The sequence below is a fragment of the Myotis yumanensis genome, unplaced genomic scaffold, assembly GCF_028538775.1.
Source record: "Myotis yumanensis isolate MYYU_CA2020_CCGP unplaced genomic scaffold, mMyoYum1.0.hap1 SCAF_1, whole genome shotgun sequence".
Taxonomy (NCBI): Eukaryota; Metazoa; Chordata; class Mammalia; order Chiroptera; family Vespertilionidae; genus Myotis; species Myotis yumanensis.
Genome location: NW_027223752.1, coordinates 44,421,828 through 44,436,070, shown reverse-complemented (window position 1 = coordinate 44,436,070; position 14,243 = coordinate 44,421,828). Strand labels below are relative to the sequence as shown.

The window sequence follows — 14,243 nt, the reverse complement described above, 5'->3', positions numbered from 1 at the left end:
ATTGAACCATTTACAAATAAAGTACAGAGAGGATGGCAAGCAAACCCATGGAAATCAACCACTAAAATTAGGATGGATTTCTAAAGGTTTTCTGTGGCTCCTAAATTAATGAATGGGATTTGGGCTAAGGAGTCTGAAGTCCCTATACAATGGCAAAACATTCAAGGTGCATATGTAGTTTCCTGGAGAGAGTCCACAGCTCTTTCCAAAGTTAACTACTGTTTTAGGCAGGGGGAGGGAAGAGGGGGGAAACATAAGACAACCGTTGAAGGCAGACTGTCATAGAAAGTTCACTGCAATGTGAAGGAAACCAGGCATCCTGGTCACTGGAGGGGACTCCCCTTGAGCCCTGGTTTGTGTCAAAGCAAATGAATGATGGGAAGAGACCCCACAAGAATTTTCTCACCTTTTATTTGTCTTTCAAAATTACAAATACAATAGATAAGCCCTATCTGCAGAAATGAATGGACAGACCTCTAAGAACAAGGAAAAAAGGTCAGCACCTAGAGAAGGGGCTCTTGGATGCGACCGAAGATAAGCCTCATGAATGCCATGCTTTTTATGGGCTGAGAAACTGAAAAGACCCCTTAGACCAGTCCTGGTTGGTCTTTTTTGTTACTCCTGTTTTTAAGCGAATGGATTTTAAACTATTCATCCCATAAACATCTCATACCCTTTATCCAACAAATGGTGGCCAGACTGACTCAGTGACAGAGAGAGAATTGTGAAGAACTGCTATGGGAAGGAATGAACAGGCACAAAAGAAGATGCACAAGCAACAGGCTAGAGCAGAAACAGATGTGGATTCAAAGAAACGGCGTTTGATCTTCAGGGACAGCACAGAAAGGCCAGGGACCCTTGGGTTCTTCTGTTTTAGGTGTTAAAATGCTATTAATTTCTCTGAGAAACGATTATGTTAAGAACCATAATGGCTCAAATATGATTAGCCATTGCTTCCTTCTATATGGGACTGTATTTTTGTCCTGTTTGGAGATTTGGGGCTGAGGAACAGGCCCCTGTACACTGTCAACACATACAACTCCACTTAAAAGTCGTCACAACAGTACCACTCAGAGAAAAGCAACAGACACCCTTCTTACCTGCCTAGGTGTTCAGAATTCGGGCTGACCAGGTACATTAGATTCCTGAGGGTATGCAGTGGTTGTAATTGGTCTAAATTTACATGCTAGAAAAAAAACAAAAAATTGATTACTATTTTCAACCATGTTAAGAAATTAAAAATTAGTTCACAGCACATTTTCCATACCTGAGAAAAGCACAAGTAAAGAATATTTGCATTCAGTTTCTTTACTGCTCGAGTAAATTTCTGTCTGCTGAGATTTTCCCCACAAAATTCACTGTAAAACAAACATAATTTGTAAAGTTGTATTTTTTGGAGGAAATTCTATGTTACAACGTTCATTTTGAAGAGTGTACTTTACACTGCAATTCGGTATAAAACTTACCCTGAGGCCTTTGCCTCTTAAATGTACTTAGAAACTTTCTAGGAATGAACTATTCCCCTCATGAACAATTTCACTGAATCTGTAACAATTACAAATACATAGATCCTTTGACTAAGCAATTCCACTTCTGAAAACTTACTGTACACAAATACTTGCAAACTAGTGAAATGATGAATGTAAGATGACCCCCAAGTGTCAATAGAGGACTGGTGAGATCCTGGGACACTGATACAAAGGAAAACTCTGCAGCTGCCCACTTTATGCAGGATGAGAGCTGAAGGCCGGACAGGCCCCACACGATTTGCACTCCTACCTTCCTGGTGCACTCGGTCTCCTCTGTGCTCCTCGCAGCTCTCTCCTCCAGGGCTTTGCAGGCCTCTCTCTGCTCACAGCCTCTTTCCCCAGGGTCCACTTGGCTTGCTCGCTTCCTCCCTCAGGTTCACACATGATCACACACCTGCCCACTCAAACACTGCAAGCCCTTCCCTGCCTCCACATCCCCTTTCTCTCACCCTGCTTTAACGTTCTCCACAGCACGTGTCACCATCTGACATACTGTTTATTTGTCCCTTCATTAAAGTTAATGGCCAAAGGGGTAGGGATTATGCTTTCATCACCAATGTACCTAGAACAGTGCCTGGCCCATAGCACACACTCAATAAATAGTTGTTAAATAAATAAAAACTTAAAAAGCAAGGTATTTAAAACTCCTTGGTACAGCATGATACCTTTTGTGTTTAAAAGATGGTAACCATATTCATATTTGCTTGAAATGCAAGGAAAACTAAAGGTTGGTAGGAAAGTATTAGTAGGATTTGGGTAGACTGTAAACCTTTACCTTTTTTTAAAAATTTTAAACCACATATTTTTATTATAAAAAAAATCAAACAGCCGCAGCTGGGTAGCTCAGTTGGTTAGAGTGTGTCCCAATACGCCACAAATGAGCATTTGTCTTTGTATTTGTACTTTTGAAAGACAAATAAAAGACAAATGCTGATTTGATCCCAATGAATTTATAAATCAAGTGAAACAACAAATTGATGTTTTCTCTCTAAAATCATTTTAAAAACAAAAAACAAAATTTGCCTAGTGTTTACCCAGTTCTTGCACATGAGCACACCCTCTGAATATCCTGGGTTTTCCTTCAGTTCTTTTTGCAAGTGGGAGAATTCTCTGTGGTCTTCTCAAACACTTCACATGCAATTGTAAGATAACACCAGTTTGTACCACATGAGGCTTATGGAATTAATCTCAGTATCTATGGTCATTTCTGTCTGAATAACACTTAAATTCTTGATTTTGGATTCATTAGAACAAATGAGAATACAAAAAGAGTGTAAGAGAACCACGACGAAGAAGACATCACTGCCCTCAGTTACTTGCCTGTTGCACAGCTTTTTAGGAAGATTTATGTCGAGTATATGAGACAAAATGTTGGCCAGCTGAGTCGCATAGCACAGCGCAGCGCTGATGGTGTAAGCAGGGTTGTTATGCTCCATGTCTAAAGTGTAAAAACAACCACCACACATAGAACAACCTTAATTTCAGCAAAAAATACGAATGAACCTACATTTTATGATTTCTAATTTATCATTACATTTATGGTAATGTTTTACTCCTTCCTAATAAAAGGTCCATGTTTCATTGCTATGATTTTCACTGAGTGACACCTAAGTAAGTGGGCCTAGACAGGCCCAGCATAAATGAAACTGAAGTCCCCACCCACAGCACGCACTCAGTGTACAATGCTTTTGATGACTGCTTGCTTCCTGTCCTCCCCACAGGAAGGGAGGCACACCTGTCTGGGTGACACCACCTGTGTATCACCAGTACATGACTAAAGCACATCTCACTAAGTATGTGCTGAATGACTAAATGAACAATTCTCCACCAGAGAAAAGCGACGGGTGTTACAGGGTTTCTCTAGTGTGGTATTCAATCTCCAGTTAGGACTGCTAAACAAGCTCTTTACAAAGTTAAAAACTATCAAAATGGGATGGGACTCAGGCTAACTACGTTTCTTTAAATAGTGAGGTCTTTTTATATAGATAAAGCAGTATCGACCCCCAAGAGGAGAAATATCTGAAATACATGTTTCCAGCACATCCACAGATGGAGAAACAATATGTGGTATATCCATACAATGGAATGTCATTCAATCATAAAAAGAATGATACATGCAACAATGTGGACGAACTCTGAAAACATGTTAAGTAAAAGAAGCCAAACACGAAAGGCCATGTTTTGTATGATCCCTTTTATATGAAATGCCCAGAATAGACACAGCTACAGAAACGGGGTGCAGATTAGTGATGGCCAGGGCTCGGCTCTGGGGAGGGCGCTGGGGGTGACTGCTTCATGCCCTGGAGTTTCCATGTGGGGTGATGAAAACGTTTTGGAACTAGACAGAGGTGATGGTTTTATAACACTGTAAATGTACTAAATGCCACTTAACTGTTCATAACTGTTCATTTTGTTATATAAATTTTACCTCAATTCAAAGTATACATGTTGGCTGGAGCCATCCAGGCTCAGCCACCTGGTGTGTGGGTGATCGAATAAATTCATAATCCCTCAACAAAAAAACAAACAAACAAAATTCATGTTTATAAAAGTTTCCAAACACTGTCTTGCTTCTCACCAGGCCCCTGCGTCGTTTTCTTCTCTTCCACCCAATTATAGTAGGCAGAGTAGTCCCCGTTGTTGGGAAGGCTAATCCAAGGCCCTGTGATGCTGATGCTGGTGTCCCCATTGTGGTCGTCACAGACCCATCTCCCTGAGTGGTAAGTCGTCCTCCGGGCTTCGGCAAGCTTGCTCACGGTGCTGGAGGTCATGGCACTGTCACTCTCTGAAGACACATCCGCGGGATCTCTAAAAATCAGAAGATGCATACAGGTCTCAAGGGACTGGGTTTTAAAGAGCAGGCAATATACTTGCCAGATATACAGAACACTGGGAAGAAGCACATGAGCACAGGAAGTGACGTGGAACATGCAGAGATAAGTGATTGCTATCAGAGATGAAGATCAAACCAGCTGTAGCACGGAAGTCCACATGGGTGTAAGGGGGCACCAGGAGCAAGGGCCTCAAATATCAGGTTCTTCAATGACTTGGTAGCAATATCCCTTTATATGCTTAAAAATTTCTGAGGACCTCAAAGAGCTTTTGTGTGTGGGGGTTAGGTCTATTGAGGTTTGCTATATAAGAAATCCAAGAACATTTAAAATTATTAATTCATTAAAAAATAATAAACTTATTACATGTTAACATAGTATATCCTTATGAAAATATCTGTATTTTTCAAACAAGTACATTAGTAAAGAGTCAAAAACACAATACAGCACTGATCAACATTTTTAAAAAACCTCTATAATACCCAAGTCTTTCAATTGTTCTTTCAAGTAAAATAGTGTCCCATGAAAAAAGCAACTACTGCTTACAATTCATTCAAGTGCTTTTCCTTGAGCCAACCATTGCACTTCGGTCTGCAGCAAAAGCAGCTTCTGCACACTTCCCATTTCATCATATGCTATCTTAAAAAGGTGTGTTTGCAGGGCAAGCCAATAAAATTTAAATAAAAATATTTCCTATTGCTTCATCAAGAACACTATTGCTGCAAAACTGGTTTTTGTTTTTGTTTTAATACTGCAAGTACATGGCAGAATACAATGACTATTACTGCAGCTTGGTGTCACTGCCTTGAAATGTCTGCCTTGAAATGTATTGTGGCACCAGAGGTTTTTATCCACCATGGCTTCTGAGCCACCAGTGCAAATGTCAACAGAGTGAAAAAGGAAAATAAAGTGTTAATATTATTATATAAAAACAGTTTTGGGAATCGAAGATGGCGGCATAGGTAAACACTGGAGACTGCCGCCGTGGACAACCACTTCAAAAATACAACTAAAAGTCGGAGCGGACATCAACCAGAACCACGGGAAGGCTGGCTGAGGAGAGTCTCTTCAACTAGAAGCAAAAACAACAGCATTCCGACGCTCAGCGAAGGCGCAGTGTGGAAAATTTAAAGGTACGGCGGTGCGGTGGTGAGGGTGCGCGCGCAAAGCGGGCTGGCGGCTGAGGGCGCGATTGTCGTTTTCAATCAGGAGTGAGTCTCAGACTCTGGGCTACAGATCCAGGCGAGTCTCTAGGGACCCAGACTCAAACGGGAGAAGCGGGACTGTCTGGCTACGGCCCCTCCGAGGTTTGCAGCGATTGCTGGGACAGAGAGGCAGAGCCCCTGGGGACGGACTGAGAGCGGCCATAGCTGCTCCCTCCCCCCCGCCCTGTTGAGCCCGCCCCGCCCAAACCCTGCGCACAGCCATTTGCCGATCGCCTCAGGCAAGGGCTGGACTAGCGCCTCCCCTGAGGACTGAAGTTTTCCCACAGCTAATTTCCACAGCCAGTCGGCCTGGTGGTCAAATCCCTCTAGTGTTAACTACAACAATTAAGGCTTGGCTAGAACAAGACTGCGCACAGAGACCACAAGGGGGTGCACCAAGAAAGCATAAAAGATGCGGAGACAAAAAAACATGACAGAAATGGAGGATATGGAGCTAAGAATCGCAATTTTGAGGGCTTGCCATAAATTTGTGCAGAGCCTCACGAAAACTAATGAGACCCTCGATGCTACGATAAAGAAATTAGAAAGTAAGCATACACGGACTGAAATAAAGAATATTATACCCAATAGCAGACCAGAGGAGCACAAGAATCAAACCAAAGATTCGACCAAAAACACCCAATTGGAAAAGCAAAATGAAAAAAGAATCCGAAAGTGTGAAGATAGTGTAAGGAGCCTCTGGGACAGCTTTAAGCGGACTAATATCAGAGTCATTGGAGTGCCAGAAGATGAGAGACAGCAAGATATTGAAAACCTATTTCAAGAAATAATGGCAGAAAACTTCCCCCACCTGGAGAAAGAAATGGACTTACAGGTCCAAGAAGCGCAGAGAACCCCAAACAAAAGGAATCCAAAGAGGACCACACCAAGACACATCATCATTAAAATGCCAAGAGCAAAAGACAAAGAGAAAATCTTAAAAGCAGCAAGAGAAAGAGGCTCAATTACCTACAAGGGAATACCCATACGACTGTCAGCTGATTTCTCAACAGAAACTTTGCAGGCCAGAAGGGAATGGCAAGAAATATTCAAAGTGCTGAATACCAAGAACCTACAACCAAGATTACTTTATCCAGCAAAGCTATCATTCAGAATTGAAGGTCAGATAAAGAGCTTCACAGATAAGGAAAAACTAAAGGAGTTCATCACCGCCAAACCAGTATTATATGAAATGCTGAAAGGTATCCTTTAAGAAGAGGAAGAAGAAGAAAAAGGTAAAGATACAAATTATGAACAACAAATATGCATCTATCAACAAATGAATCTAAGAATCAAGTGAATAAATAACCTGATGTACAGAATGAACTGGTGACTATAATGAATCAGGGACATAGAAAGGGAATGGACTGACTATTCTTGGGGGAAAAGGGGTGTGGGAGATGCGGGAAGTGACTGGACAAAAATCATGCACCTATGGATGAACTCAGTGGGTGGGGAGTGAGGGTGGAGGGTGGGGTGGGAGCTGGAAGGAGGGGAGTTATGGGGGGAAAAAAGAGGAACAAATGTAATAATCTGAACAATAAAGATTTAAAAAAATAAAAAATAAATAAATAAAATAAAAAAAATAAAAACAGTTTGACTGCATGGACCCCCTGAAAGGGTTGTAGGGACCCACAGAGCCCACAGACCACACTTGGAGATCTGCTGGTCTGAAGCATGATGGGAATGAGAAGTCACAGCAGGCACAAATGCACAGGAGGGGAAGGACACAGTGTGTTTGGGAGCAGAGATGATCAGTGGGGTTGTATAGAATACACAAAGGAAGTGCCAGGAGACGGTATTGGAAAGGTGGGTAGGAAATGGGAGACTGGGAAGGGCCTTTTGCACTGCACTAAGTTTAGATTCTGTTCTCTCGGCCAGTGGTTCTCGATCCTTTTTCCTTCTGCCACAACACACATAGCATAACTCCTACCGGCTATCACGGTTAAGGCAGGGGGACTAGGCCAGCTCCAAGCTGTAATACTACTTCCTCCTTCTCCCACTCAAGAAGTTTGAGAAATAAGAATGAACATGAGCCCTAGCCGGTTTGGCTCAGTGGACAGAGCATCGGCCTGTGGACTGAAGGGTCCCGGGTTCGATTCCAGTCAAGGGCACGTACCTCGGTTGCAGGCTCCTCCCCGGCCTGGGCCCTCGTCAGGGCTTGTGCAGGAGGCAACCAATCGATGTGTTTCTCTCACATCGATGTTTCTCTCTGTCTTTCCCTCTCTCTTTTCCACTCTCCCTAAAAATCAATGGAAAAATATCCCCGGGTGAGGATTTAAAAACATAATAAAATAGAATTGTTTAAAAAAAAAAAAAAGAATAAACACGAAATCTTATAGAGATAACTTCGAAATCATCAGCTTAAAAAAATTTAACAGTATATACTAATATATACTAACAGAAAAATGTAAACAGCACAGGAAGAAAGGAGAAAGTTTTTCTCCATTTTCTCTTCTGCAACTTTGTATGCAATTGTGAGTCTCCATTCCAATATTGTTGTTGCCATCTGCACACATTCATCTACCATAAGATTCATAAAGGAATCAAATCCCTGCAATATTCCTTGGACATGTCTGCCACCAGTTAATTTCAAGGATAACTTCTTGTCCATAAATTTTGTTAACTTGGGAGGGTGTCTACTCATTGAGTTCAAAGCTCTCTCCAAAAGGAATCTGTGGCCTCTTTCATGTTCCCCTGGCAGGCCCCGGCCCACGACAATTTTATGTGGCATAATGTTTCTGTTTTGTCAGCTTTTTTACCAGCTTTGGCCTGACTAGTTGTCTTTTGACTCAATAGGTTATCCATGTACTACTGCTAAAAGTAGACTGAAGATACCCGGCGCTTGACAACAGCTAGTCAGCAGTAAAAGGCTGTCACCATGTAAGAAACCCCAAGCACCAGGTGCTTTCTTCCACTTTAGCTCCTGATCCTATGTGAAGTAGGCATTTATTATCCCTGACTTTGAGGTTCAAGAACCTGCCTCACAGCATATAACTAATAAACAACCCGATTGGGATTGCAGCTGACATCGGCCATCAGATGGTTTTTTGATCAGGGTGAGTCAGCACCTCATCGGGAAGCTGTAAGTGTACACAAGCTCCTCTGAGGGCCACCGCCCTTTACCTTGGCTGCCTCCCCAACTTCATGCAGTGTGCAGTGTTTGCTGAAGCAGATAAGACTTCATTCAGTTTAATTACCAGGAAAGCCAATGGCCCAGAATGAGGTCAAATAAATGAGGTGCTGACACACTTAAAAAATACTTGATTTTGGGACCTGATGTAGAGTCAAAAGACTTGCTTACTGTACCTCGCACCAGTCTTCACTTCCTCAATTGGGAAGATGACAGAGGTGAGCTCTAATATATGAGACCGCCGAAGATCTGCCAGACGCTCATAATGACTTTTTAAGTCGATGGTCTTTTTTTCTACTAGGTCCCCAAGTTTGCGGTTATGCCTCTGAATCTTCTCCTTTTTCTCTTGATGCCGTTGTGCTCGAGTATAAAGCTTCTGATTCTTTTCCTTGGTTTTGAGAAGGCCTTCAGAATCTAAAATAAATCAAACTCAACAATTATCTCTACAAATAGGTCCTGGAATCTAAGAACTCCCTTAGCTTGTGAGCATGGCAACTAGCCTGCATTATGTTCTAAAGAGCAGGGTTCGGGACCCCGGCAGACCATCAGAACCACCCAGAGCAGTGGACTCAAAGTGTGGCCTATGTATGTATCTGGGTCGGTCTATAAACTTTTCCCAATCAGACAAGAGATGTACAGAAACACAGACTAAGTTTAGAAAATGTTTTCTTTGACATGGCAATTTGACATTGCCATAAAATTCAAGCGTATGACCATCTTTCTAGTAATTTATTTTATTATACTTTATGAAAGTATTGGTATCAGTTTATGACAGATTGGAAATCAAAGAGAAACTACTGGTCTTTTACTACAGACAGTTTCAGAACCACTGACCCAGTCCCCATGCATGAGATTGTATTTTCTAAATCCAGGGTGGGTCCCAAAATTCCCTTTCTAGGTTTTAAAAAGGTTCCCAGATCTCTCTGCCAGGGATGGAAACCACTGTTTTAAGTTCACTGCTTTAGAACCATTCATTTTATTCTCTGTGGTTGCTGCTTTTGTATTTTGGTGCGAGGAATCTATTAGAGCTGATCAAAGTTTTAAACTTGATCACCAGAGAACTGCACAAGGTCAGTAAATTCAGCAATTTGAGGCGGTTCTCAGATACCTGGTAGCCAACCCCTGGGGTGAACATCACGGAAGCGTGAGGAAAGAGGTACACCAGGTTCAAGGTTAAATGACAAGTCCCTACACTGCTGCTGAACCAGAGGCTTTGGAGGATGTGTGCCAAACCCAGTGAGCAATTGACTATCTGCAGTCCTGGTGCCCCTTCATCATGCTGCCCTGCTTCTCTCTTGTTAATCCTGTGAAACTCTACAGAACTGTATGAGGACAAATGTCTTCAAAGGCTTTAACTCCACTATGTACCCCTTACAAGATATTGCTTCTGAAAGCAATGAACAGGAGAGGGATTCACAAGGTCTGATGGTGACTCATTCTACACTTTAAACACTGACCTTCAGAAATACACAGAGTATTTCCAAGGATGTAGGATTTCTAAGAGAACTCTCTTAAATTTTGATAACCACATATTGATAGAGTATCAGTAAAAGTATAATGTAAAATTAATACAGATTAAAATATGTATAAAATACACTAATGGGGAAAAAATATTCTATGCCTCTGGTAGGAACTAATACTTATAAATGGATTCCAACTTAGACTCGGGGTCTCCTCTTAGCTAAGGCAAATGGGAAACATATGTTCCTTAACTTTTTTAAAGTGAGAAAGGTAGCAGGTTATTTAAAGGTCTTTGTATAAGAATCCCTTACACAAACGTTTCATAAGGAGAGGAAGGTAAGCAGTAACTTTTCCAGGTTGCTGTTACCTCTACTCCTCTCCCTTTCTCTGCCTCTCTAGTTTATTAATCCCATGAAATTCCACATGAGCTCTTTATTAGGGCTGGAGGGAGGGGCTCCAATTACTTACTTTTCTTTATTTCTTCATTTCCTTTGCATATTGTTTGTTTCAGCTGTTCAATCCTCATCTTGCAGGACATTATTTTCCATCTCTTAAAAAGTATGCAATAAATATCAGAAACGGTCTCATAACTAATATGATTATCTACCCAGTATCACCACCCATTTTTCAGGTATATCTTAGAAAATCTAATGAAAACTGTTATATGTATTATAGCTTCTATAACTATGTCAGATTACCAAAAAGAAAAAAAAATGTGTTATTATGGCTCAATGCAGAAGCTGTTAGAAAATTAAAGAGAAATTCACAGAAAAATATGCTGCAGGATATTCTCTTAACATGCTCTGTTCAATATATAGCCACTGGGCACAGGTGGTTATTTAAAAGTCAATTAAAATTACATAAAATAACAAAATTCAGCCTGGCCGAGGTGGCTCAGTGATTGAGCCACATGAACTAGGAGGACAAGGTTTGATTCCCAGTCGGGGCACATGGGTTCAATCTCCAGGAGCGAGCTTGAAGGAGGCAGCTGATCAATGATTCTTTCTCATTACTGATGTTTCTATCTCTCTTCCTCTTCATTCCTCTCTCTAAAATCAATAAAAACATATTTTTAAAAATTGAGTTTCTTACTCACACTACCCATATGTCTTATGCTCAACAATGCTCAACACATGTGGCTAATGGCTACCATCCATATTGGTCTGTGTAGATATAGAACATTTGCATCATCACAGAAAGTTCTGTTTATGCCCTGAGGATTAACAAAACAAACATAAAATGTTTTCTTTTATGGCTTATCAAGGTCCTCGCTCCTAAATTACATAAAAACTTTCCCCTATTTCCTTGTCACATTTTTATGAGTTTACTTTTTACATTTAATCATTACTCCATTTAAACTGTGTGTGTTTATGATGAGTACGTTTTCTCCAAAAGGATAGCCCATTGTTCTTATATTTCTATGTCACTACCAGACTTCATAACCTTTACTACAGCTCCCTAATGAACTGTCAACACCCCGTTTTTGGTCCCCCAAAAAATATCTGAGAAGCCCACACTACAAATATATTCAAAGAGAGGACTTCCAAAAATGAACAAAAAAAAATTTAAACTCACAATGATTTTTGAAGCACCACCAACTTAAAAACATGTAACCTCAAGTACAAAGAATATTACTTAAATAGTTCTTACAGCTTACCAACTGATCTGTTATCCATTTTCCTTCCATAGCTTTTAACACTCTGTATGGAGAAGAGAGATACAGAATAAGCCCTTAAAAAATTAAATTTTATAAAGCTAAAAAATGTAAAATCAGCCCTAACCGGTTTGGCTCAGTAGTAGAGAGCATCAGCCTGCAGATTCAAGGGTCCCAGGTTCGATTCCAGCCAAGGGCATGCACCTTGGTTGCGGGCACATCCCCAGTAGGGAGTGTGCAGGAGGCAGCTGATCGATGTTTCGCTCCCATTGATGTTTCTAACTCTTACCCCTCTCCCTTCCTCTCTGTAAAAAAATCAATAAAATATATTTTTTTAAAAATGTAAAATCAACAACTTTTAAATACAACTTCTTATAAATGGCTTGAAATAGCAAAATGGGACTGAAGCAAAGTGTTTTCCAAATTCTCTTCTCTGCAATTTTTTCTCACCTTCTTCTTTTTGCACTTCTAACACAGTCCGGAGCCTTTCTGCAGACGTTCATCATAAACTTCCAGAACAGCCAGAGCCTTTGTCCTCAGTCATAACTAATAATTTCCATCAGCCATAATTAATGATAGTTACAAGAGAACTCATGACTAAAAATGCTAAGATCATTACAGAAAGAAAAGGCACAAGCCAGTATCTGAGAATATTTGTTTTATGGAGTGAAGTGTTCTATAAAAATAGAAGTTTCTGCCCTGGCCAGTGTGGCTCCATTGGCTGGAGCACCGTCCTGTACACTGAAAGGCTTTGAACCCCAGTCCTGGTGTGTGCAGGAAGGCAACTGGTCATTGTTCCTTCCCTTTCCATTTGTCCCTTTCTCTCTTTCTCTTCCCCTCTTTCTTAAAAAAAATAAGCATGGTGTCAGGGAAGAATTTAAATATAAATAAATAGTTTCTATGGCTGAATAAATTAGAGAAATAACCAAGTTAAATTAATCCAAGCAGGTTTCTCTAATGCAGCGGTTCTCAACCTGTGGGTTGCGACCCCTTTGGCGGTCGAACGCCCCTTTCACAGGGGTCGCCTAAGACCATCCTGCATATCAGATATTTACATTACGATTCATAACAGTAGCAACATTACAGTTATGAAGTAGCGACGAAAATAATTTTATGGTTGGGTCACAACATGAGGAACTGTATTAAAGGGCCAGAAGGTTGAGAACCACTGCTCTAATGTGAGGCATCTCAGGCTATTTAATCCACTTATGAATGTGTTTATCTGACCAGGGGTGTGTCTGCAGAACAGTGACTGGTCCGTTTGGGATAGGAGACTATAGGAAAATTCTCAAATCCAGAGTGTGAGAGATGCACCGGCAGTGCTCGGTAATAACTCAGATTCCCAGGCCTCCCCTCAGACCTACTGAATCAGAATACCTGAGGATAGGATTTTAAGAATCTGCATTTTTAACCATTACCTCAGTTAATGAATTCTGATATAGATGATCTGCAGACCACACTTTGCAAAAACACTGATAGAGAAGAAAGCTAAATGGAAGCAGTAACATCCTATAGGAGCCACCATCACTAACTTAAGTCTAGCATGCCTACTGTCCTGGACCCGTCTGCCACATACCAATGATCAGGCTGGGGGCTTAATTCATCCATCCCATCGCTAGTGCCTACTGGGCACAGGCACCAGGGCTGATCCCAGTATTTTCTAGAAACTTGATAACTCTCCTATTTTGCTTCTCCAAGATGCACTGCTCTTCTGTACTTTCAGATTATATCCTAAATTTAGTAATTTAGCAATCCATATATCTGCATATCACAGCACTGAATTAAACCACATAACTTCCACAAATTAAAAAGCCAAATGAAGACTCACTCTTTTTGAAATTCTTCCTGTTTGCTCTTAAGTTGGCTTAACCGTTCCTTCTTGTCTATAAACCTGTAAGAAAAAAAAGGAATGTTTTATTTAAATATTCTTTTTTTTTTTTTTCAGTTCAATCAGATTATATGAACTCTTGGGAAGCCAATCATTTCTGCAGACTCACCTGGAAATGTCACTGAAAGTAAGTACTGTACACAACTTCTCAATGGGATGCATGTGGCTGCTCACCACTTGGTTATTTTAAAGTTAAATTCAAACTCTCAGCTTCAAAATTCTGTCATGGGTTTATAAAATGTCTATAGGTTTCCACCCCTAGGTTAAATTATTTCCAAACAGGCACATCAGAGCACTAATGTGAATTTTGAATTTTAAAAAAACTGAGGCTTCTACTATAAAAACTAGAGGCCTGATGCAGGAAATTCGTGCAAGAGTAGGCCTTTGCAGTCACAGCGGCTGCCCTCAATCCCACGGCTGCAGCCCAGGCTTTGTCCAGAAGGTCATCCGGACGATCGTTTGGTCGATTTGCGTATTATGCTTTTATTTTTATAGATAATTTTTACTCTAGCCAGTTTAGCTCATTGAATAGAGCATCGGCC

The 14,243-nt window shown here is 40.9% G+C and overlaps 1 protein-coding gene across 3 annotated transcripts in view; it reads right to left on the bottom strand.

The window, feature by feature from the left end:
• The window catches only part of ATG14 (autophagy related 14), a 39,827-nt gene that overhangs the window by 9,752 nt on the left and 15,832 nt on the right, over window positions 1-14,243 (bottom strand). For all 3 annotated transcript variants that reach the window (XR_011471935.1, XR_011471936.1, XM_070419302.1), the window contains exons 2-9: window positions 13,642-13,704; window positions 11,817-11,859; window positions 10,628-10,709; window positions 8,875-9,112; window positions 4,108-4,337; window positions 2,850-2,967; window positions 1,268-1,358; window positions 1,101-1,186 (exon numbers count right to left, since the gene is read on the bottom strand). Coding sequence is in view for 1 of the 3 variants with exons in the window: in XM_070419302.1 (XP_070275403.1) it covers window positions 1,101-1,186; window positions 1,268-1,358; window positions 2,850-2,967; window positions 4,108-4,337; window positions 8,875-9,112; window positions 10,628-10,709; window positions 11,817-11,859; window positions 13,642-13,704 (951 nt within the window). In the remaining 2 variants the exon portion in view is untranslated. The remainder of the gene's footprint in view (window positions 1-1,100; window positions 1,187-1,267; window positions 1,359-2,849; window positions 2,968-4,107; window positions 4,338-8,874; window positions 9,113-10,627; window positions 10,710-11,816; window positions 11,860-13,641; window positions 13,705-14,243) is intronic.